Source organism: Desmodus rotundus, chromosome 10 (genome assembly GCF_022682495.2).
Source record: "Desmodus rotundus isolate HL8 chromosome 10, HLdesRot8A.1, whole genome shotgun sequence".
NCBI lineage: Eukaryota > Metazoa > Chordata > Mammalia > Chiroptera > Phyllostomidae > Desmodus > Desmodus rotundus.
Window position 1 is genome coordinate 91,707,090 of NC_071396.1, and position 24,323 is coordinate 91,731,412.

The following is a 24,323-nucleotide window of genomic DNA, read 5'->3' on the forward strand; positions in this document are numbered from 1 at the left end:
ATCTATCTACAAATTTATCTGCAATATAACTTCATGCACTGGCTGATTTGGTAAATTAAGTAGTACTTCAGAAATGAAGATTTTAAGTATTTAACTGAATTGCCATGATGATTTGATTGAAAAAGATATTTAACCTTATTATTTCTGAAGAAATATATATAAGGAGTTTAGACATTATCTAATGTACTGCTTTTCCTTACTCTAAGATTAAAGGTGAGACATTTAAAATCAGGGGATGTTTGGTCCCTCAAATCTGTTGAAAGATTCTGGCTTATAAGAGCACAGTGAATAACCCTATACAACAAGTCTACCTTCACAAAAATTAAAACTTGGCAGAGGTATCGATAATCGGGAAAAGTCTCCTACAGAATACGTGTTCGGGAGATGAAACAACCAGAGCAGGGAAAGTATTTCACACTGGAGTAAAAGATGGCAGGAGAGAAACAGAGTGAATATATACAGTAATTTGCCAACAAATGTTTACTTCGGGTCTGTCAGAAGGTTTAGGAAAGGGCATTGTCTAATGAAGATAGACAGGCCCCCGGAATCCAAATACGAACCCACATTTTCAAAAAGAGCTAAGAGTGCTCATAATAGCACAGAATTGTGTAGATTATTTCATAAAATGCCAAATTCCTGTCCAAGTGACAACATAGATTCCTACTTCCATGCCAAAGACACATGCTAGTATGGGAACACCCTACGTACATCGTATGTTTAAAGACTGATGGAAACATAGTCTTGCCTTTATACATTTCTTTCATTAGCCTATAATATCTAAAATGGTTTGAAAATCATGTTAGTTTCTTTGGTGATTAAAGATATTTAATAAAACAACTAAAATACCCGTTAAGTTGAGTGGTAGGGTACAAAGTTGTTTTATTATTTTCGTGACCTCCTCATTACATATATTTTTATATGTATCAAGTATTTCACACTGAAAAATATTTTAAAAAATAAAATCCCAGGGAAATTTCTTAACATAATTCACAAAATCTTTTATGTCATAATTGTCACATACACAATTGCTTGAATAAGTACATTGTATGCTACATGTACAGTTCTTTGGAAAGTATGATGCTGAAGATAATATCTAATGGACCGAAAAGGGAAGGTAATGGAGGAATGAAAAGAAATGGAGGAAGAATTCCAAAACCAGTTTCATGTCCAGTAAGAGATGTGTCTTTGTTCCTCTCCAAAGGGTTTGAGCTCTTGTTGGAGTTAGAAGAAACTCATTTTAACTAAAAAATATGCAAGGGTCTAATATGTGCTTAGCTTTGACCACTGTGGGAGAGAAAGCAGCAGTAAGGTGCAGAGTACTAATTTCCAAATGCTGCTGCACGATAGATGCACAATCATATGGGGAACTTTGAAAACACCTCAGAGTGCAGGCTGCCCCCAGTACAATCCAGATCTCTGGGGATAATACCTAGGTATCAGAACTTAAAAAACTCTCCCAGGTGACTTCACTATCCATTTAAATTTGTGGACCAGTTTGGCTCTCACACTTAAGCTTATATAATAATACCAAAACATCTTTTAAAATGCAAATTCTTGGCCCCAAACTCAGTGCATCCGATTCTGTATATCTGTGGTGGGGCCTGAGAATTTGCATTTCTAACAGGTACCCAGATGCTGCAGCAGCTAAGAACCAGGACCACACCATGAGAACTATTGGCATATAGCACAGAAAACTAGACTTTAACTTAAGGGAGTTTATATTATAATGAAGAGCTAGGTCATACACAAAGAAGGTTAAATATATAAATCAAAATGAATAGTATAGATAGTAGAAGCTAGAAATATTGAGAGGAAGAATAAATTACTCTGGGTGTGGATGTTCACCTCGTGGATCCTGAAAAATAAATGGAATTTAAATAGGCAGAGAAAATTTCAGAAGGTCAATGTCACTGGAAGGTCTTTGAGTAGAACTACTTATGCAGACGTTAGGTAGCACTGCATAAGGTTTGTGTGGGAGACAGTAGGCTCCACTGGCTGGAGCAAAGGATCTGCGCAATGAAACAGCTCCAACTGGGGGAGTAATTTTGGAAGCTGGTGCTATTTTTATTATTTTTTAATTTTTTAAAAGACTTTACTTATTTTTAGGGAGAGGGGAAGGGAAGGAGAAAGAAAGGAAGAGAAACAACATCAATGTGTGGTTGCCTCTCATGCGTCCCCACCTGGGGCCCTGGCCCCCAACCCAGGCATGTGCCCTGACTGGGAATCAAACCAGCGACCCTTAGGTTCACAGGCCATCGCTCAATCCACTGAGCCACACTAGCCAGGGCTAGAAGTCTGAATTTAAAAACAAAAACAAAAACAAAAACAGTTTATCTCCCAGGCAGCAGGAAAGTTCTTAAAGACCTGAAAAGTGTCCCTTACAGGGCTCTTTACTACAATGATCTCCCACGACAGGTTTCCAGCCAGACTCTAGAGAACTCAATATTACATATATCAAAACCGAAGTCCTGTCTTTTGGAGGACCATACATCACTGTCAAGAATGAGGCATTTTTAATATTAGCAAATTAAACACAAATTGATATTAAAAACTCCAGCAGATGATTAATCAATAAAGGTGGAAACAGAGGACCTTATTAGTTAGATAGGGATTAGCTGATGTAATTGAAGTGCTAGCTATAAAATTTGAAAATTAAAAATAATTGCACATGCCAGGAGTGATGGAGAGCAACCCAGAGCGATGTACAACGTATGACCTTCCAGGGTAATTTCAAATTGAATGAACTACTAAAGCTACCCAGGCTTTCCTAAACTTTCATTATACATGAGGTTTTCGTATTAAAAAACAAACAAATATGGGCAGAAGCTTGCAATGTTGGAAAATGTATTAGAAACTCCTTCCTTGAGTATCCAGAGTGATTCCAGGTAGAGAGTTTACTGTCAAACAGAGAGTTTTCAAAAAGTACAGAAACATGCCTTTTCCTTTCTGGGAAGGACTGAAGACTAGGAAATTAGAAACCACCTCCTTCCCTAGAACTAGTAGACAACCACTCCCCACCACTCCAGATCATTTGCTTGCAATTGCAGGAATGTTTTTTTTTTAACCCCAAACTCCACGTAACAGCTGTTATAGGTAAGGAAGTATATGAGAAATGCTTTTCTGGGAATAAAGAAAAAGGAAAGTTATCTCAGTATTGGACAAAATGTAGAAAGCATAGTCTTCAGCCTGACAAGGACTGAATAGTGTTTTTGGAAACACATAATAACAATAACAACAACAGTAGCTAGTACTTCTATCTGAGTGCCAGGTACTATTCTAAGTACTTTGTTCTCATTAATTTATTGGAAAGCTATTCATTAATTCATTGCTAGACCATTGTATTATCATTTCCATTTGACAGATAAGAAAACTGGAAGTCAGAGATGCTGAGTAATATGCCCAAGATCGCAGGATTTGAGTGCTGGTAGCAGAGTCTTAAAACTGTGCTCTTAAGCACACTCTAGAGGAAACAAACCCAGCCATGGGTGAGTGAGCAGTCAGGTGAGTATTTGGGATAAAACAGAGAAACAGGAAGGGGCCACGAGGCTGTTGGCACATGACTGTTGTCAGGAGAGGGTCACACAAGGAAAGGAGGGGATGAGGTTCTATGGTCTTCTATTCTGGTTCTAGGTGAATTACATAAAGTAAGTTTATGTGGGAAAGAACACCATCAAGATCCACTTTAAAGCTTCAGTAGATGTAATTTCCCAATTATTTGTCTCTCTTTACCTTCACGCCGGAGTTTTTTGAAGGCAGGGGTGGGAGCTAATTCAATATTATGTTTCTATTAATCAGAACAATGGCTGGAAAGCAAGGGCTCAATACATTTAAGCTTCCTACTAAATAATGAATGGCTTGGTTTAAAACATTCTAAACAGAGATTTCTAAGATTCTATGATCTATAAATAAGCTTTCATTTGCTCTCTTCCCATTAGAATGTGCAAATGTAAGTTTGAATTTGTATCTTATATCTATTGTTTCCCTTTCTTACTCAGGTACCAATCTTTTTATTAATAGATATACGAAGAATAATTTCAAGCATCAAACACCTACTATAAGTATGATACTGACTTACTTGGATTATTACATTTAATCTTCATATCAGAGCTACAGTTCCATTTGAAAAGATCTGTTTGAAAGGCCTTGAATACAACTGGAATATAAACATCTAGTGATCATAAAATGTGTCTATGTTTTATCTCTCTACAATGTCAAGAGCTATGAACATTTTATTTTGCTATATAAGATTAAAGGAATAAGCTTGTGTGTTTTTAGTGCCAAGAACTTTCCATATAATAACCACATTTCAGTTGATGGACAAACCATCCTTCTAATTGCTTGGGCTAACAACCCTCTCCTATTGATCATTAAATCTTCCAGCATTTCTTTCAAAATGTGTCCAGAATCTAATGACTTCCAATCTCTGTTGCCACTACTCTGGACTTTAAAGTCCCCAGCTATGGTGGCATTATCATCCATACTTAGAGATGAAGAAGTTGCGCTTCACAAGATCAGGAAACTCTTTATTTCATGTAGGCACCAGAAACTTTAAAAGTACAAAACAGACCTGTTTCTGGGAAACCAAGAATAACCAATAACATAATAAATTATTAAATGTGAAAATAATAGGTGCTATATAAAGAAGAAATGTGGAACAGGGAAAAGGGTATAGGGGCATTGTAAAAAGGTGAATGTTTCAATAACATAGACTGGTCAGGATAGAGATAATTATAGAGACTATTATTGAGATAATAATAGTGCAATGATTGAAAGAAATGGCATAATCCAAGCATTTATCTGGAGAAAAGTATCCCAGGAAGAGGAAAAGCTGGAACAAAGCTCCTAAAAGAAGAGTGTACAAGTGTGGCATATTTTAGGTTTAGCAAGAAAGCTGGTGTTGCTGTAACAGAGAGAGCAAGAGAGGCCATAGGAGGGTAACAGGAATGACAGGCCATTAAGAGCACTGTGAGTGAAACAGGGCCTGGCAGGGGATTAAGCACAGGAACAACAACACCTGAATTTTAGTTTTAAAGGGCCACTCTGGCTGATATATTGAGAATAAATTGTGGGGGACAATGGTAGAAGCACAGGGAACACTTAGGGAAATATAGCAGAAACAAGCAAAAGAGGATGGTAACTTGAAGCAGAGTGGTAACAGTTAAAATTTGAAAATAGGGCCCTCTAGATATATATAAAAGATAAAACCAAATGATCTACCTATGAATTGAACATGGAAATGTGAGAGAAGAACAGAGCACATGATCGGGCGACGGTACTGGTGCTGGGCAGCTAGGAGGATGGAGTGGCCAGCTCCTGATGAGAGAGGGCTATAGGAGGGACAAGTTTGGAAAAAAGACCTATAGTTTATTTCTGGACATTTTTAGTTTTTGTTATTGGTTATTTTAGTGAAGATGTCAAGTAGAGAGTTGAATACATGACTGGAGTTTAAGAAGAAAGTCTGGACACACGATATAATGTTTTAAAATATTACAAATCTTTTCTTTTGTGAAATTTAGTATACTCTAAGAAGATGCACAATAGAAAACTTTACATTTCTACAGTTTATCACAAAGTAACGACGCACGCTACCAACCCCCATACTCAGACGAGGAAGTCTTCCTGAACTCTGAGATCCCCATGCCCTCCCAGTCACTGCCACCTCCCTCCCTCAAGGTGACTAATACCCCAGATTTTGTGGTTACTTCTACCAATGATACACTATATGTACATATATAATATATATGTAATAGTCTAGCACAATTGATTCATTCAGTCTTATACTGATGAATATTTACATTTTTAATTTGGGGTCATTGGCAATAAAGGCTGCTCTGAATAGTCTGGCTCTGCCTCTAGTTCTACACGTACATAAATTTTGATGGGAATATGCAGCTAGTGGTAGAATTGCTAGATCTTAGGGTCAGCTTATGCATTTCTTCAATTTAATACATAGCGTCAACTCATTTTCCATATAAATTGATGGTTGTACCAATTTATATTCCCATTCCTTCCTACTCCACATCTGGCATTATTAGTCTCTTTAATTTTGGCCGTTTTCATGATGTTTCCTTAAGATTTTAAACTGGATATTCTTTAAATTAATTTAATCTAAAGACTTAAAGATACAGCCCTGGCTGGTGTGGCTCAGTTGGTGGGAGCATCGTCCTGTAAGTGAAAGGTTGTGAGTTTGATTCCCATCAGGGCACAGACCTAGGTTGTGAGTCTGATCCCTGATCTGAGCACATACAGGAGGCAACCAGTCTATGCTTCTCTCTCACATCGATGTTCCTCTCTCTCCCTTTCCTCTCTCCCTTTCTCTCTCTCTAAAAGCAATGAAAGAATGTCCTTGGGAGAGGATAACAAACAGACAAACAAACAAATATACGTAAGTTCAGCCAAGGTGCTGGATGAGATAACCTAGAAAATGAAAGACGAGTTGAGGTCCAAGAAATGAGCCCTAGGTCCTCCAACATCAAAAGATCAGGAAGAAGAGGAAGGCCCAGCAAAGTCACTTACTTGTCTTCCAAGTAACAGAACTGAATTTCAATTTCAATGCATGTCTATCCATCTTCAAACATGCTTGGCTATCTCAGAATTATACTCGAGGAAAAGGCAAATAAGCTCAGAGAGGCAGATAACTCATGTGCTTGTCACAGCAGAGTATGCTATGTAAAAAGGTTTCCTCTTTGCTTTTCTGTGATGAAGTAGGTGGGAGATACTTATTTTAAGGGCATGTGTAAAGAAATGGTAGAAGCTGATATTAGCTTGCTTAAGTTCTTTCATTATAACAAAGCGAGTAGAAAGGAGTGAGCAGGTAAGCAAAATGGAAAGCAAAAGCTCTTAATACTAGCAAAGACATTTTTTGCTTTTTTTTCATAGCAGCAACACTTACTTATGAAATGGATCTTCCCTTGATTGTAGAGCTTCCTGAAATCACGGAGAAAGTGGATGGCTTGATTGTAATATGTTTCTGTGATTGTCTGCTATTCTCTGGGTTTATCTTTCCCTTCACTTTATTTTATTTTCGAGTGGCACCTCAGTACCCATCATTAATTCGTTCCATAACTCATGACGAGTGCCGAAACTGACAAGTAGCAAACAAGCCGTGAGTGATGAGGCATTATCTCTTGCGGGCGGCATCGTGACTCATACAAATTCTAGCAAGTGCCATGAGTCCCGAGCAAGTGCAAGTGCCAAAACATTTTTTTTTCCTCATCAAAATGCAATGAGTGTAGGGTTTGGCAAGTTCTGAAGCCATTGAGTACTGTGCTATGTCTGTATTTCATTGCATTTCATTTTATTTTACTCTTTAATTGAATTTATTGGGGTGACATTGTTTCACAAAACCATACAGGTTTCGAATGTACAACTCAACAAAATATCATCTGCACACTGCACTGTGTGCCCATTGCCCAAAGCAAAGTCTCTTTCCATCCATACTTATCCCCCCTTTATCTACCTCCACCTATCCCAGCCCCGTTCCCTCTAGCTACCACTGCACTGTTGTCTATAGGTGTTACATATATATTTTTTGTTTAATCCCTTCACCTTCCTCATCCATCCCCAACCCCTCTCTCCTCTGACAGCTGTCAGTCTGTTCCATGTATCCATGCCTCTGTTTCTATTTTGTTCCTTAGATTCCACATATAAGTGAGATCATAATGGTATTTGTCTTTCTCTGGCCGGCTTATTTCATTTAGCATAATACTCTCTAGGTCCATCCCTTCATTTCAGAATAGAGGCTGTCAAAGTGAAATCATGACCCAGCACGGTTTTCACCCTGACAGGAGAAACACATGGAAACCCGTGGTTGCTTCATAATTCAGTTACAGTCACAACCAAACTCGGGTTTCCTCTGAGTTAACCAAGAAATAATTTTTCTTTCAGATGTTTATAATCATGTTGAACTCAAAAGCACAAGAGGAAACAAAGTTCTAAGGGCTTGTTTGCTCAGGTTTTCCAAGGACATTTAATAAACTTCTCTTCCCCCAATCCTGGTGTTCAGTGGAAAATGAAGCATGAGTTACTTTCAGGGTCTCATATGTATTTGGCTGCCAGCTATCCAGCACGTTGGCTTTCAAGGAATTTGCATTACTTCTGATTCCACAGAATCTGTGTGGCATGTGATCATTTCTTTTAACGAGGCATTTGCATTTACTTGTTCTTGACTATCTGACAAGTTTTGGTCAACAATCTTAATTTGGCCTCTTTGTGTTAATAAGCATCCTAAACATACGGTGGGCTTATTCATCTTCAAATTCTTTGTCATTAAAGACCATTCTTTCTTCGCAAGTTGCGACCTACCCTATAATCACATACCTGCTAAGTGTCTATGGGTGCCCATTTCTTTTTCTATATCCATGGCTCTTTGTATCAAAAATTTTAGAATATTGCTTGGTTGTATTTCACTACATATGTGGGATGTCTTACTCTCTGCATTTTCTCAAATAATGAAAGAGAAAAATTGAATTTATAAATATTTTTGAGAATTTACTACCACTAGTTTCATGGGAAAAAAGACAATATAAAATAAATTTCCTATCCTATAGGACCGTGAAATCAAGATGGGGAGATAAAATATAAAAAGATAGCAAGTTAAACAAAAATGCAAGATCTAAATTACATTTTAAGACCACAAACCACATGCTAGAAGAAACTATGTAGCTCTGAACAGTTACCAAATGAATAATAGTCAGAAAGAATATTGAGTGTAAGAGGGAGAATATTAGGCTGGAGTAGACTGGGAAGACATTAAGGAGCAGGAAATACTTGTGCAGGATCTGGAAGGACAGATAAAACTAGATAAATTGAGAGAAAGAAGGAGAGAGCTTATGTTGGAATAATTAATGTGAATATTATAGAAAACAGTCTTAAGAATTTGAGGGAACTAAAAGAAGAATAAACTCTCTAGAAGACAGATAGTTATGGTAGTTCTGGGTCTTTTTAGATCAGAGCACAGCTTATATGGAGAGAGGGCAAGAGACAGAGACACGGAGAGAACCCAAGAGAGAGACGCTGTCCACAAATCATATTATACCAGGGTCCACGTAGAATAACTTTTCTACAGCGCCTCATGCTTTGTAACCTCAGTTCTGAATCTTCCCACCTGTATTCCATCTGACTCTGTTGCCATGGTGTTCTTAACTCTCTATTTGAACATCTTACTGACCCCTCCTGGTTCACAAATTCCTGTCCTCTCTGGTGTGACTCCTCTGTGCCATCCAACACAAAACACCTTCCTGTCTGACTAGCCTCAGGGTTACCCTCGATGACCAGTTGACAGATAGCCCCACATGTCTCAGAAGTCAGGAATCCTGTGAGCTTTGATGTCAGCCTGTTGGCAATGGCAGGCCACTGAAGACATTTGGCAGGAAAAGAAAGAAGCAGAATGGAACCTCTGAACAATTGGCCTGAGGGTGATGCAGACAGCAAAAAAGGATGTGATGTGGGAGGTTAAAGGATGACAGGAGGGGGCCGATTAGCTAGTCTTTACAATTTCAAATAACAGATATGCTCCTTGTGATTTTAAATACATTGTCTGCTTTCTTTAATCTAAATAAATACATATGTGTGTTGCTTACTATAAGCTTTTCCTACAACTATTAAATATGACTCTTTCCACTTAAATGTAGCAACACTGCTACAGTGGAGAACAAAGGAAGCATCTAATTATTCAAAATTTATTACAACAACATGTGTATTAGAGAAATTCATTTCAGTCCCAATTCAAGCACAGGCATGCTCTATTATAAACTCTAGCTCCTTAAGCAGACCCGTTGTAGCTGTTGTAGCAAGGCCAGGCAATTGTCCCCAAATCCTTTCTCTAGCAGTGGTGTGTGTGTATGTGTGTTCGTGTGTGAAGGCTAGGTCTGTTAGAATGAAGAAAAGAATTGTTTGCTAGGGTAACTAGCAAGCCACCATTATTATTGTCACCGAAATTACCACTCAAGAGCCTAAAGCTGAAACTAATCAATATAAAGATATAAAGAGCAAGAATAGGCATAGAGCAGGTGGATACAATGACACATTTACAATATGTAACCCAAGTCACATTTTCCTAGAACCCATGTAAAAGACCTGTTATCACCCCAACACCCTACTGAGGTAAACTGGCTTAGGTAGAGGTACGGAATAGAGGAGAGAGGAAAGGAGGGAAGGAAGGGAGGGAGGAAGGTAGGATGGGAGGAAGAAAGGAAAAGAAAAGGAAAGGAAGGAGGGAGGGAAAGAGGAAAGAGGGCATGTAAGCAGGCAGGCACCGGCAGGCAACAGAAATAATGAGGATGTAATGTCGAGCTCTACAATACACATTTTTATACAGTATTTTTTAATGTATCTACGCAGGAATTCTCTGAGGTCATTTTAATTAATGTCATTTTTAGGATGAGGAATGTGGAAACTCCAAGAGCTTAAGTGACCTGTGCAAGGCCAAGTGCTGTTATAGACAAATAATTAAACACAAAGTCACCCATCCATGTTACAAGCGTTACTCAGTATTTACGAGGTGCCATGTTTTGTTACAAACAGCCTATGAGTATGTGTCATTGCAGTATTGTTGTTATCCCTATTTTACAGATGAGAACACACAAGTCTGGACTTCTTAGGGTGCTCAGACCTGCCGCTCGCATTGTTCTGTCGTAATGCGTATGCTGAGGCCACACCTTGCAGATTAAGGGCAGATCAAGAACACAGGGCTCTGATGCCACAGTGGACAGTGGTTAAGAGCCTGGGACCTGGCAGGGCTAAGACCTGCCCAGACACGGCAGCTTCTGGGTTTCTGAGCTAGTTACTCACCCTCTTCAAGCCTCAATTTTCTTGTCTGTAAATTGGGGTAATTGTCATGCCTACGCTGCTGCGTTTAGGAGGATTCAATGAATTACCTACATAAAGAAAGCACTGAGAACAGCGTTAGGCATCTATATAAAAGACTCAAAAAGGTGGGCTCTTAGTTGCTCTTCATTGGGGGAAGAAACTGAAAGATAGCATTTAGACAAAGTAAGAATCATTCCTTTTTATGAGTGTATAAAGATTTAAGGAAAAATATGCACTGTCATGTTTGCTTTACGTTTTAAAGCCTGTTTAGAAGAACTGTGGAGTGAGAAATCGAGGTTTTCTCATCCTTTCGCTAAGTAGCCACACAAACAATGCCCTCCCGTACCAGCAGTCTACTGCGCACAGACCAAGCCTGCCCACCACACCATGTCTAACTAGCTAACAGTTCTTGTCTGCCGTTCCATTGTTGACACCACAGATTTTCTATACAATCCTATTCCAGTTCAATTTAACATTTTTTCCCTGGGATTCCAAACCTTGTGTGGATTCTGATTCCCCTCTCAAAACAAAATCTCCAGAGAGGCCACCCCCCTCAGCATCCCCCAGCGCCCTCCCACACAGTCCATTCCGCACACACGCTCCAGGAAGAACCTGGCGTATATGTTATTCCTCCCATGTACTTGGCAGCGGCAGGATGCAGATACCTGAGAGTGGGGAAATTCAATCAGGTCAGATTCCAACACTCATGCTGCAGTATAAGCTGGAGCAGGGTCACGGCAGGCAGAAAGGGCAGAAGGGATGAGCTGGCATAGTTGCCAGTAATGACACTTAGCTGGTGCCTGCTGATGAACCAGAAGAGCAGATGGCACCATTTGGTGATGGTCATCAGAGAGCTGACATTTATGCACAAAGCCTAAGTGAGTTGAGATCGTCGATGGGCTTTGCAAAAAACAGCCATATTCAGAAATAAGAGAGTTTCCTGCAGGCTTGTGAGCAACGCAGGGGACTGCCATCCATCAGTGTATTTACAGTCACAACTCCGCCACACTGCAAAGACGCGTACACTCAGAAACAGTCACCACCACAACCTAAACTCCAGTGAGGAGGAGCAGATTTGAAGCTGGTTTATGGGAGGCAGCATAGTCTAATGGAAAAAATCCATGAGCAAGTGGGTCTGGAGGCTTCTGGTTCCAGTGCTGCAGCTGAGCAGCTGAGCATCCTATGTTTGATCACTCAAACTTCCTGACCACAGTGTGCATTGTTTTCAAAGTGCCATGTGTGCATCTTTGTCTTTGAACCTGACCCACTGCATTACACTGCTCTGGTTATGCATCCTTTTTACCCTACTGGTGAAGGCAGCAGTTGTGTCTAAATCTTGCTAATAGTTCAGGGCCTTTCCCAGGTCTAGGCACACACACATATCCTCTATTCCTACTAAAAGAGTGGACAAGGAAGGCATTTTTCACATACAAAACACACACAGTTGACGCTTGGACAACACAAGGGTCGGGGCACTTTCCCCCACTCAGTTAAACATCTGCATATGACTTTTGACTCCCCAAATACTTAACTACTAACAGCCTACGAATGAACAGAAGACTTACGGATAACATAAACAGTCGACCGACACTTATTTTGTGTTATATGTATTACATGCTGTGTTCGTACAACGAAGTAAACTGCAGAAAAGGAAATGTTGAGGGTCATGGGCTGCTCGAGCCATCCAGGAGTCACTCTGTGAGTTACATAAGTGGCTGACCGTTATGTGGGATACCCGAAACTACTGTCACATTGAATGCTAACTGTAATCGAAAAGTTCAAACATGTTATCAAGAAAATCATAAGGAAGATAACATATATATGCAAATTTATTTGAAAAATCAGCATGTAAGTGAACCTGTGCTGTTCAAACATGTGTTACTCTGGGGTCCTCTGTGTAGGTATGTGTTTGTGCGTGTACCTAGAATAATAGATAGGTAGATAGATAGATTGATTGATAGATAGATAGATAATCAATAGATAGAAAGAAAATATTCTCCCAGTAGTAGTTCAGCACAAAATTCAACTGCCATATTCAGCACCTTGTCTACTTTCTTTATTAGTATGATCTCAGTTTCAGTAATTTCTTATCACTAGTGGGTTATTTGATCCCTCTCAAGTTGAGAGGACTGTCATTTCTTCTCTGTGTGGCCAAGACTCCCAAGGGTTTCTGAATGGACCAAAATGCAATGAGTATACCTTTGGGGCCTACATGTTGACATGTTTGTTCAGAACTTCCTGTGCTTCTCCCTATTCTGCCTCATAAGGGTTGTTTGTGTAGAAAATGAAAATTTGTCAAGTATTTTGGTGTACACATGATTTTTGTCTGATGTCTGAAATACATCTATGAAAAATCAGCTGAAATTATAACTCAGGTTTCTTGCACCAGTTCTCAAGAAATAATATAAAAACTGTCAGTGTGGTAAAATTAAAATAGTATACACATTGAACTTAGACATGTATGTGTAGGCATCTCAGGTTCACCATTGAATATCTCTGTGTCTCTTTTTTCCTGTGTGCCTCAGTTTTCTTACCTATAAATGCAGACACTAATTCTACCTCATAAGATCCAGGTGAGGAGTAAAGGGGGGCAGGTGAAGGTGACAGATCATTGGCCACTGGGACCCCACAGTGAACGTCTAAATGTTAGGAGCCCAGCACCATGTGGGTATTCAGGGACCAATACAAATTAATTCATTTTTAGGCTCTTTCTCTGATGAAGACATAGAGTTATACTAACTTTTTTATTAATGCAAAATATATAAAGTGCATATAATCTTGGAAATATCATCAGTCAACACCTTGTACCTGAATAACACTTTCAATCATTACTTGAGTGAGTAGATAGCAATTTACTTTGCTAGTGAGCCTTATATGCACCTCTTGGCTAATTCTTGCTGACAGCTTACAGCGATAATGATCTACTGTATTATTGGGGTGGTGACAATTATGGGTGAGAGCAGAGGGCCCCCCAAGTCTTGAAATCATTTATTTTTTCCCTTGTTTATTTATTTATTTTTTTGCCTTTGCAATTCAGAGGATTCCAATACTGCATGGTCACGATGTAAAAGTGGTTAGCACTGTCAGATCCGAAGTTCTGCTAGTGAGGGAAAACGCAGAGCCTCAGGGATGTGAATGATGCACTTGGCTGTTTGCCTTGATTTAATTCATCACATAAAGGCTTGATTTTCTACATTTTTATACCAATTCACTGCAGTTGAAGGAACTGGTTTGTTTTGTCTTCTGTTTAACTCAGAAAATATTGTTATTGCTTTCATTTTATAAATTCCTGCTACATAAAACTCCGAATGTATAAAAGAGACAAATTGCAGAAGAATGTGGGGCAGAGTATGATTGCTTATTTTACGAATGAGTTTTCCCTTTACCAAAAAGTTATAATGGATGCATTCTAATAAATTCGGAGTTCCTGAATACTTTTTATGTTTTTAGGTTATTTGTGGTTTGACTTTTTCACAGTCAACTGAAAATATGTTTGACGCAAATCTTAAAGAGATTTTTAAGTTGGAAAAGATATTTTTCCAACTGTCCCAAAAGACACTAAGGTATCAAGTGTCAAGTTATAAAACATTATAGCCCCCACATTCCTGTTAGCCTTTGCATGCTCTTTTCCCAATAAATTCTCTTCCTTTCCAACCCTAGAGCAAGCCGTACTTTCCCTTCTCAGTCTCAAGAAGTTCTACTCATCCCCTAATACACAATTCAAATATCTCTGCAGGGATTCCTTCATAACTTTCACATGCCATTTAGCCACCCCTTACTCTGAATTCTCAAAGCTCTTACGTGAGAGGCCTACCTTAAACTCACCGCGCTGTCGTGCACATTATATTTCCCCCCACCAGACTGCACACTCCTGGAGGGCAGGAGCCGTGTCTGGAGTCACTGTTAGGAACAACACCCTCTCCTTTCTCAGTGATTTGCAAATTTTACACCAATTACACACCTGACAAAATTTTACACAACATTTCACCTAGGTAATTTCAAGGTGTTTCCTAGGGACTAGAAAAGAACATGTAGATCTCATCTGATATTTGGATACCTTTCTCATGAAGTATAATGAAAAAAAAAATTTAGTATAGAGAACTTGTGTTCTTTTCCTAGTAGTTATTTATTTCTGTGTGTTCCTGGACACATTTCTTGACATATCTGTGCCTATGGTACCTCATCTGAGCATTGGGAATAGATAACCTACTTGCCTCCTTAAATTATTTTATCCTCAAATGGAATCACAAAACAGCATAGGTAAAGTGTATTTTATTGTGAAAAGATCTATCGGGAGTATTGAATTAGATACCCTGAATGACGCGAGTCTGCGCTGGGAGACCAGATGTGAATGCAGCGAAAGCAGGCAGACACTAATCATGCCCTGTCGTTGGGGAACAGCCTTTCTAATCAAACCACTAGGCCAGAAAATATTTATAGGGATTGTTTAGATTCCAGTAAACTCCTAAACAATAGTTGTGAGATTTTAATTTTTTCTCTCTTTCTGAGGGAGGGAAAGGGATGGTGGGCAGTGGAAGAAAGGGAGAGAGAAGGCTAAGGATGTGCCCAAGTTACATGAAATTCAGTGGGTAATTAGTACTTACCCTGTGTAAAACTTGGGGTGTGGTGGGAAAAAACCACCTCAAGGGGGTCAAAAGAGTCAAGTTCTCCGTGTGACTCACCATGACCCTATGTGCGCATTTGGCAAGTCCTTGGACTCTCAGGGCCTGAGTGTCCCCCTCTTGCAGACAAGGGGGAGACTACTTCTTATTTATCCTGTTTTCTTAGCACTCATAGGATTCTTGGATAATATTGGGTATAATGCCCCATTATATAGATAGAAAAACAGCATTTGTTTTATATATATAAGCACTATTATAATTATATTAATTATAGATTATATTTAATTGGATTAATTTAAAGATCAAAAAGGTGTATGTGTATAAATGAGAGGGTTAGTCTAGATGGTTTAGCTCTCTTCTAAATAGAACATTCAGGAGGTGGAGAACGCAGTACCATCAGCCCTATCTTCCTCTTAATAGTGAGTGGCAGAACTCTTCGCTCTTCCTGCCCAGGGTGTTAAACACAATGTAATAGCGTTAGATCAAACTTCACCCAAACTCTATAGATTACCTCTATGACCAGGCACAAGTTGTTTCCTTGGGCCTCAGTTTTTCTATCTGTACAATGGTGACACCTAAGCAGGTTGTGGAGAGGAGTGAATATAAGTGAGAAAACCATGTAGCCCATAATGGATGATTCATAAATGTTCACATCATTCTTGTTTCCCTCCATAGTAACTAGTACAGGCCCCATGCATAATACATTCTAAATGACTTGTTGATTGCTTACTTGTAGTTTGAAATTTCTCACACAGTACATACTTTTTCAATCTTGTGGGAATTTTTTTTGCTCCAGGAAAGTTGCAAATCCTTTTAAAATTTCCTACTTACCAAAGTATGTCTTAGTAAAATATGGATTTTAAAAAACCTTCTAATTTCTCAGTAAGCATAGAAAATGTCCAAGATTATGTTCATTTAAAAGTTAAGGTCCCAGTAAATTGAGTTTCTCATTCATGTTCAAGGCTGACTTGAAACAGACTCAGAATTGGAAACAGTTGATAGCTTGATACATACATATTCTTTAGTTTCTACAGAACAGCAGACTCCCCCTTGAAATCCCTTCACACAACCCACTGTAATTGACTTGTATGATCCTTTCACATAAGCCACTGAAACCATGGGAAGGAAAGTAAATTGTGCTTCTATTGATCCAGATCTTCAGCAACACAAAAAGTGGCTTTTTAATTCTCAAAAATATTTTAGTTGCTTTGAAAGCCAACAGTTTAACCTTCAAGAGAAGGTATTAATATTGAGAATCAGTGCCTGAACATTCACGTACTGGTAACACCAGATGAGTCATAGGGACAAAGCCCAAGGGTAAGACGTGATTCCATCACACTGATTCCAAACATTTAGCCTTAAGAACATCATTTTCTAAGCCTGGAATTGTAGTATGAGTTATATTCTTTCTGAAAGTAATAGCCAAGTATGCTATTGATAAAGTCAGTACAACTGAATTTATTTACTGTCTTTTACTCTATCATCTCTGAGTTGAGCTGGCTGCTCCTGTCTATCCCACTGGAAAAGTTTGGCCTAAGTATTTAATTATGCAAATCTTTTGTACCAAGTGGAGGTGAGAGCAAACCAGGTCACTCTGCTGACAATTTTGGTATGTCAAAAATTTCTAATTATTTGAGAGGTGACGATGACCTGTCAGTGCAAACAATACATGGAGGAAAATAGGAGCTATGATACCATCTCCAGGATAAGTACATCGCTGAAGGATGCTGCTGTCCAACGTCTCTTCTCTCCAAGGTTCATTTCTATGGAATAAATGACTAAAACCTAATCACTCTATTCCCACATCATCCAACCTCCTGACAAAACAAGAAAACGCCAGCCAGCAATCAAAGGTAACACATGGGCACCTGATGGGGCCCTTATAGCCTCTCTCTGACCTCATAAGCTGCTGGAGGCTTTTCTGCTGATTAGTCCCCTGCCTTTTCCTTAGATCTGTTTCTTTCTCTTTTTGATATTTTATTCTCACATTGTTTCTTGCTTCCTCATTTTGTCTGACTGACTAGGTTTTATCAAAGCATAGTTTCATTTTATATGAATTATTTTCTCTATAACCTTCCTCCTTCCCTCCCTCCTTAAACTTCATCTATTTTGCTTCTTTCCTCTTCAAATCATTACATTAAATGTTTCTTTAATTTCTAATTCATACATACCTGTGAAGTTTTTCACTTTACCTTTCCTTCCTAGGCAGGTGACTAAGTTTTCTCAATTTGACATACACATACTGACTGACCACATCCAGATTTACCTCTTTCTTTTCTTCTTGTGGTAAATCCTGTAGGGAGGGGGGATTCAACTTTATGTCTCTTGCTACTTTGCTAACTTCTTTACTTTGCTGTCTGCTACAGTTTCGCTCTCGTTTTCCCTTCCTTTACCGATCAACTCTTCTTATGACTATGGACCCACTTCATATCGCCTTTTATTTTGGGTGGGGAGGTTTATACCAATAATGCTGACCTCAACTTTGAATCTTTTTGCCAAGCCCTAAAACTATTGAATTTTTTTAAAAAAACTCTTTGTCCATGCTAACTCTAATATTTATTTTGCCTTCTGGGATCCCCAAAGATGTATCTCCCATGGGATATTTTAAATTTATATACAAAGTTATGTTTATCTATTTATGTTCTAGTGACAGCCATAGCCCCAAGATGTCCAATATTTAATCAGCCTCAAACACTACTGTAGATCTATTTCTCTAATTTGTTATATTTGGCCTTTTAAGCCCTTCGAGAAACCAAACCACTGACAACTTCTGCTTTTTATGTATCATAACCAATTTTCCACTCTACCTGCATTAGCACACCCTCATCTTTATCTACCCTTGTAGTTTTCTCTTTTCATCCAGTTAACGACAACAACGTTTGGCTCCATCACCCCGCACGGGTCCCACAATGAAGACCATTCCTTAAACAGCTGCCACTTTCACAGCCCAGCTCTCCATTAAAAAGCCCACACACACTTTAGCTTTGTCAGATCACAGACAAGGACTGGGAGGCAGGAAGCCCCTAATCAAGCAAACAGACACAATAATCCTCACTGATAATCCTGCGTGTGTGTCTGTGTTTGCATATGTGCATGTCATTGAATATGCATAGCCCTTGATATTTTTGAGAACAGGAGCATATTTTCATACACCATAATTATTTCATAAATGCCATGTTATTTTTTAAAAAAAAACATATAGATTAAGATAAAAAAATTACTTAGCAGGAAATCAAAGGAAAAAATGAGCCTCTTAAAGTTATAAATATCATCCTTGGTTATCTCTCAAATGTCCTGACTCATCAGCATCTCGTAACAGTCCTTACGCTGCTAAACCTCCTGCTAGATACTTGGTGCTTAGCTGCTGCAGCTAGGCTCGCCCCTGACAGCATCAGCATTACTATTGTTACTTTTTAAAAATTCTGTACAGTTGCCTCTACAGAGGTTCCTCCTTCCCCAGCATTTGGTATTAAAACTTACCGCTTTTACCAACTCCCCCTGCTCCCAGCATTACCACCTTGTACTCTCTGGACCCGCCTGATGCTGATGCGCTGCTGGGGGAGCAGCTGGCTTCGCTTTCTACCTCCATCTTACCGGAGGGACCGGAGTAGAATAAAGAAGGAAAAAGTCGCCTGTGTCAGGTGCTTGCTCAGATATTAAGCAGCCCTAAAACTGTGTCAAAAGAAAGGTTTAGTACGAGAGGTAAGAACCATCAGCGTCAGGCTGGCTGTTGGTCCTGTGCTCTGAGCGGGTCTCATAGCAACCACTTCAATTGCTTCCAATAAAAATCTGGCTTTTACCTACCCCCCTCCTTCCCGATCCTTCACTCTTTTGCTCTGCCACTATTGCTCCTGTTCTCTCTGTGTGCGTCTCTCTCCCTGTGGCTTGCTCTGTCTCTTTCACTGTTTGTTTTGTTTTGTTTTTTCTCCTTCCCTCCTCTGTTTCTCCATTTCCCTTCCTCACTCTTTGTCTCTGTCCTTTCTCCTTCCTTGCCCCCTGCACAGTCCCAGCTGTTGGGGGCACACAAACTTGGCTACCTTCCAGGCTGGGCTGCTACAGGGGAGTGAATCTGAGACTTAGTAGAAGATTCTGTGTCTCACAGGCTGATGATTTCTGTAGCTACGGCTGCAAAGTCACTATTTTCTTCTAATCAGAGTTAGTGAATTAAGAAAGATGTCTGTTGCTTATCGTCTTGCTTTTCATCACCATCTCCTTCCACAGTTCTTATTCTGGGAAAAGAGTTGCTACCAATTTAGAAAAACAAACAAACAAACAGTAACTCGTAGCTCTTCAGGACCGGTCTTTAGTGTGTTGAAATGATAGCTCTCATGTTTGGACATGGATCATCCTTGTTTACACTAGGTTATTAGGGACAACCTAAAACACAAGGATCTTGTCAAGCATGAAGGAGATTCTTAAATATTTTTGCTGAAAGTTATGGTAGCATTTGAATTCATAGATGATTATTTTTCAAATGCCCAAACTCCTACCTCTTCTTTGAATTCATTTAAAGATTGATGGTCTTTGCTTTTCTCTGGAAAGCTTCTAAACTATAAGTGTCTTATAATGCTTTCAATAAACCCTAATTGTCATAGTCAGACCCTGTCCTTCAAACAAGTAGATGATAATGTTCTTTATATTTACTGTCTATTTTTTAATTGTGAAATTGGATCATGATTAGATGCAGTCAAGTGTTTGGTGTACAAATGCGTTTCTTTCTATTAGACTGAAGATCCTTTAAGAAAGAAACTATATTTGATCAGTTCCTCATGACTGTAGTATATGACCAAGTGTTCTGCACAGAGTAGGGGCACAATATATTGCCGGTAATCAGAGAAGTGTCATATAGTCAGTCATAGTCAATAGCCCCGATTCTGGGGCCTGATCGCTTGTGTTTAAATCCGGTCTCAGCCGTGTACTAACTGTGTGTCTTTGGGTAAGTTACTTGACCTCTCTGTGCCTCAGTTTCTTCATATATAAAGTGGTTTATTAAAGCCCTACCTTTTTAACTCATTAAGTGAGTTTAATGCTTAAAATTGTGTCTGGCAAATTGTAAGCAGTATGTAAGTGTATGCTTATTTTATTTGATTTAATGGTGCTCCCAGTCCACTGTATATGAGCACTCACCAGAAGACATCATCTCTTCATGTGATTATCAGCATCTGTATATCTTCTTTGCTAATGTATCTGTTCAAATATTTCACCTATTTTTATATCAAGATGTTTGATTTTGTATTAATGAGTTTTGAGGGTACTTTACATATTCTAGATATAAGCTTTTTATCATATATATATGTTCTGAAGATATTTTCCCACAGTCTTTGGTTTTTCTTCACAATATCTTTCAAAAGAGCAGAAGTTTTACATTTTGACAAAGTCCAATTTGTATTTTTTTTCTTTTATGGATGATTCATCAGGTCGTAAATGACATCTTTGGCAATGATTTTATTCCCAATTCTCTTTTCATCTTTTTTACCCCTTCATTGCAATTTTGCTCATTGGTATAGCTCTATTTATCACCTTCCCCTGAGTAACTGCCAAGTGTGTTAACTGCAGACCCAATTTTCACCCTGAACTTCAAAACTCAATCTGTCTCCTAAATTCTCCTATCAGGAACCCTGTTTATATCTCAACTTCAGTATGTCCAAAAATACATCATTCTGATTCTCAATAATAAAGTCAACACTCTATCTTTGTAGGGAGCATTATCTCCCTCCAAGTTCTAGCTTTAGTTCTGTCTCTTCTGATACTTGACCTCCACGGCTGGAGTAACTCCGTAACTTATCCTTCCTGAATGCAATCTTCCTGCTCTTTTCCACCACTCAATTCATCCTACACATTGATGTCAGGGAAATCCACCTAAAACATCAAACTGACTGGCCCTGTACACATATTCATAAATCACATGCAGAAATAACACAATCAGATAGCTTAGAATGGGGCACCTGGATGCAAAGCATGCCCTCACTCCACAGAATAGGGTCAGGCAGAATGGACGCCTCGCCCATCCTCCAGCAAGACTCTCATTTCCATAACTGAATCTCACGGAGAACTGCAGCTATGTTCTCATTACCTTGTAATAGACTCACTGGAACTTTATTCCTTAATGAAAAGGGATATGTAAACAACAGCACTTAGCTTCAAGGTCTTTCTGGTTTTTGTTTCTACTTCTGGTGCAGACATTGTTATGACATTGAGCAAAACACTTACCCCTCTAAGCTACCCATCCCACCATCTGTTCCTCTGTTTTCCATGTCAGCCATCTGATGTGGTGGCAACACACAGGTATTGTCATGCCAGCTGTGTCCTTTGTGCCTCTTTTCTCTGGTACACATATTTTAATATTAAGAGAGAGGAGTAGATGAAAATGTCCTTAATGGTAAGTAAATGAGTGACTTGTCAAATATGGTTGCTGTGAGAGGAAAATTTAACTATTGAATTGCCTTTCTTCTCAAGAGCTAATGTATCTGTCCATATTCCTCAAATGAAAATCAATGAGATTTTTTCCTACTTACATGAAAATCTTGACCTATAGGGAGGCTTTCCTAACAGACAGCCCTCTTTGTCTGCCTCTCCTTTGATATTCTAAGGAGTTCCACTCTTAGTCCCATCTCCTGAGTTACTAATGCTACTGATTTTCAGTTTTAGTTAGTGAACTTCATAAATTTACATTCTTTGTGCCTCGACCAATGCACCCAAGAGTCTGAGGAAAGAAAATAAGGGAGGGAGGGGGAGAAGGAGAGAAAGAAAGAGGGAGAGAGAAACCTTCCAGGTGTATAAATACTGACTGAAATGGAATCTTTAAGTGACCAAAATCGTTACATGGCAGATTGATTTGCTCTCTGGAAAATTGTTAAATGATTGACATTTAGGAGGTTCAATATGGCGGCACAGCAACTCGCTGAACCTCCCCCCTCCCACAAGCCAACTCAAATGCACAGGTGTGGAGAGGAATTACTCCTGCCAGACAACTGAGGGTTGAATAAACAGCTTCTGAACAACAAACAAGAGAAAGAGACCGAGCTGCTGAAGCTCCCCGGGGAGGATCCATTGAGCGCCACTGTGCACATTATCTTCTGGTTGCTTAGGGCAAACTAGAGCTCCATTGGGACTTCCGCCTACCTGCAAGACCCCCACGGTGCTTTCCCAGCTACAGTGCCTGGAGCCTTTTACCTTTGCCCAACAATAGGGTGTCACCACAGGCGCCCCTGCCTGGCCCCTGGCCAAGCCTCTCCAGCCACAGGGCGGGTGCCCCTGCACCTCCTCACCCCACCCCCAGCGCTCGCTCAGCTCCCAGCGGCCTCCCAAACTACACAGCACACGGGGCATACACACAGGTGTGTTCTATACAGCAGGGGTCCCCAAAACCCCGGCCGCGGACCAGCACCAGTCCACAGCCTGTTAGGAACTGGGCGGCCCGGCAGGAGGTGAGTGGACCACTTTCCAGTATGACAAATAAGAGAAGGACTGTATACACAAGGCTGGGGAGTCAGGGGAGCCCTCTGGAGACCATGGGGATTATCTGGGTGTGAGGGGGTACCTGCCATCCTTTATGTCCCCCACCACCTCCATGAGGCCACTGTGGCCTCTATACTAGTGCTCTGCCTACCTGCAAGGCAGCATGCTCCAGGACACATCACCTGAGCTCGTTTTGGCCTGAACAGGAGCAGACAGAATCAACAAGGCATCATTGCAGGCACCTGGCCTCCCCACCTGGAGCTCTGCAGGCCAGTGCCCCGGATGACTCAGGCACTTTCTGGGCTCCTACCAGCCTGCCCAGTCCACATGGCACATACAGCTTATGCAGAGGCTACTTCTACATAAGGGCACTTTTCCAAGACTGGAGTAGCTAGTTTGTCTAATTCATGTAAATAAACATAGACAATCAAACAAAAGGAAGTTTCCGTTTATTTCCTCTAACCACCCCTGACAGTCACCCATCTGTTTGCATGTTGCCTGATTCCCTTTGAGGGCTCATCTCCATCCAATGAAGAGCCAAGTGTGCACACAGAAGCACTTAACGCATTGAGCAGGGTGCAAGTTCTTCTTAGAGGACAAAAGGGGAAACTAATTTAACAAGTAATTCCTTCATATCAGTGTATTAATTCTATTAATATGGATATCTATCTAAATTACTTTAGGAATGGCTAAGGGAGAAGTTTGCCACGTCCAGAGTTCTTTTCTTACCTCTCCAGTCATTGGTAGGCAGGGCTCCTGACACCCTTGCCCACAAAGCCACTCTTCTCTTAATTGGAGCATTTATTGCATTTATGAAAATGATTTGTTTACATTCCAGTTCATCTTCCTACAAAATGTTGAACCTGCCATATTCATGTTTATCGACCCAGAGTTGAGCACAGTGCCTGGGTGACTAAATGAGGGAATTAATTACACCAAGTGGGTAACTGTCTGTTGCTACTATTAATGAAATTAACCTTGCAAAATTATTATTTACTATTCATACTCTAATTAAAAGATAAATTGTGGAGGGAGGAGATAGTAATGTTGTTGATAACCTCTGAGTAAATTAATATTTAGAGTGCATGTTCTCGCCATGAGATGTAAGATCATCGTCAACCAGGAGATAGCACAACTGCTCAGGACAAAAAATAAACTGGAAACTTCAAGGCCAAGGGATAAACAGAAAAGAGCTTATTTTGCAAGTGAGAGGCAGAGTTCTGTCCACAGAGCCAGGCCTCTCCATCACAGAGCTCCTCACAAACATAGAACAATGTACAATAGGTGGTGATACTTCTGGTTGTGGAAGGATTCAACTTCCAGACAGCGCAGTGAGACTGAAATATTTGGAAAGATAGATCTTACATGTGATCTAAATAAATGGTATCTATTCATTCATTCATTTAATAAGGATTCATTCATTAAATATGAATT

General features: G+C 39.7%; 1 protein-coding gene across 2 annotated transcripts in view; it reads right to left on the reverse strand.

Moving 5' to 3' along the window:
- The window catches only part of RIT2 (Ras like without CAAX 2), a 284,937-nt gene extending 265,637 nt beyond the window's left edge, over nt 1-19,300 (reverse strand). Inside the window, exon 1 of one of the 2 annotated variants that reach the window (XM_053912975.1) lies at nt 19,236-19,300. Coding sequence is in view for 1 of the 2 variants with exons in the window: in XM_024580414.3 (XP_024436182.1) it covers nt 18,912-19,020 (109 nt within the window). In the remaining variant the exon portion in view is untranslated. Of the gene's footprint in view, nt 1-18,911; nt 19,197-19,235 lie in introns of those variants that run through there. The other variant, XM_024580414.3, reaches the window with a different exon arrangement.
- Between the last annotated feature and the right edge of the window lie 5,023 nt (nt 19,301-24,323).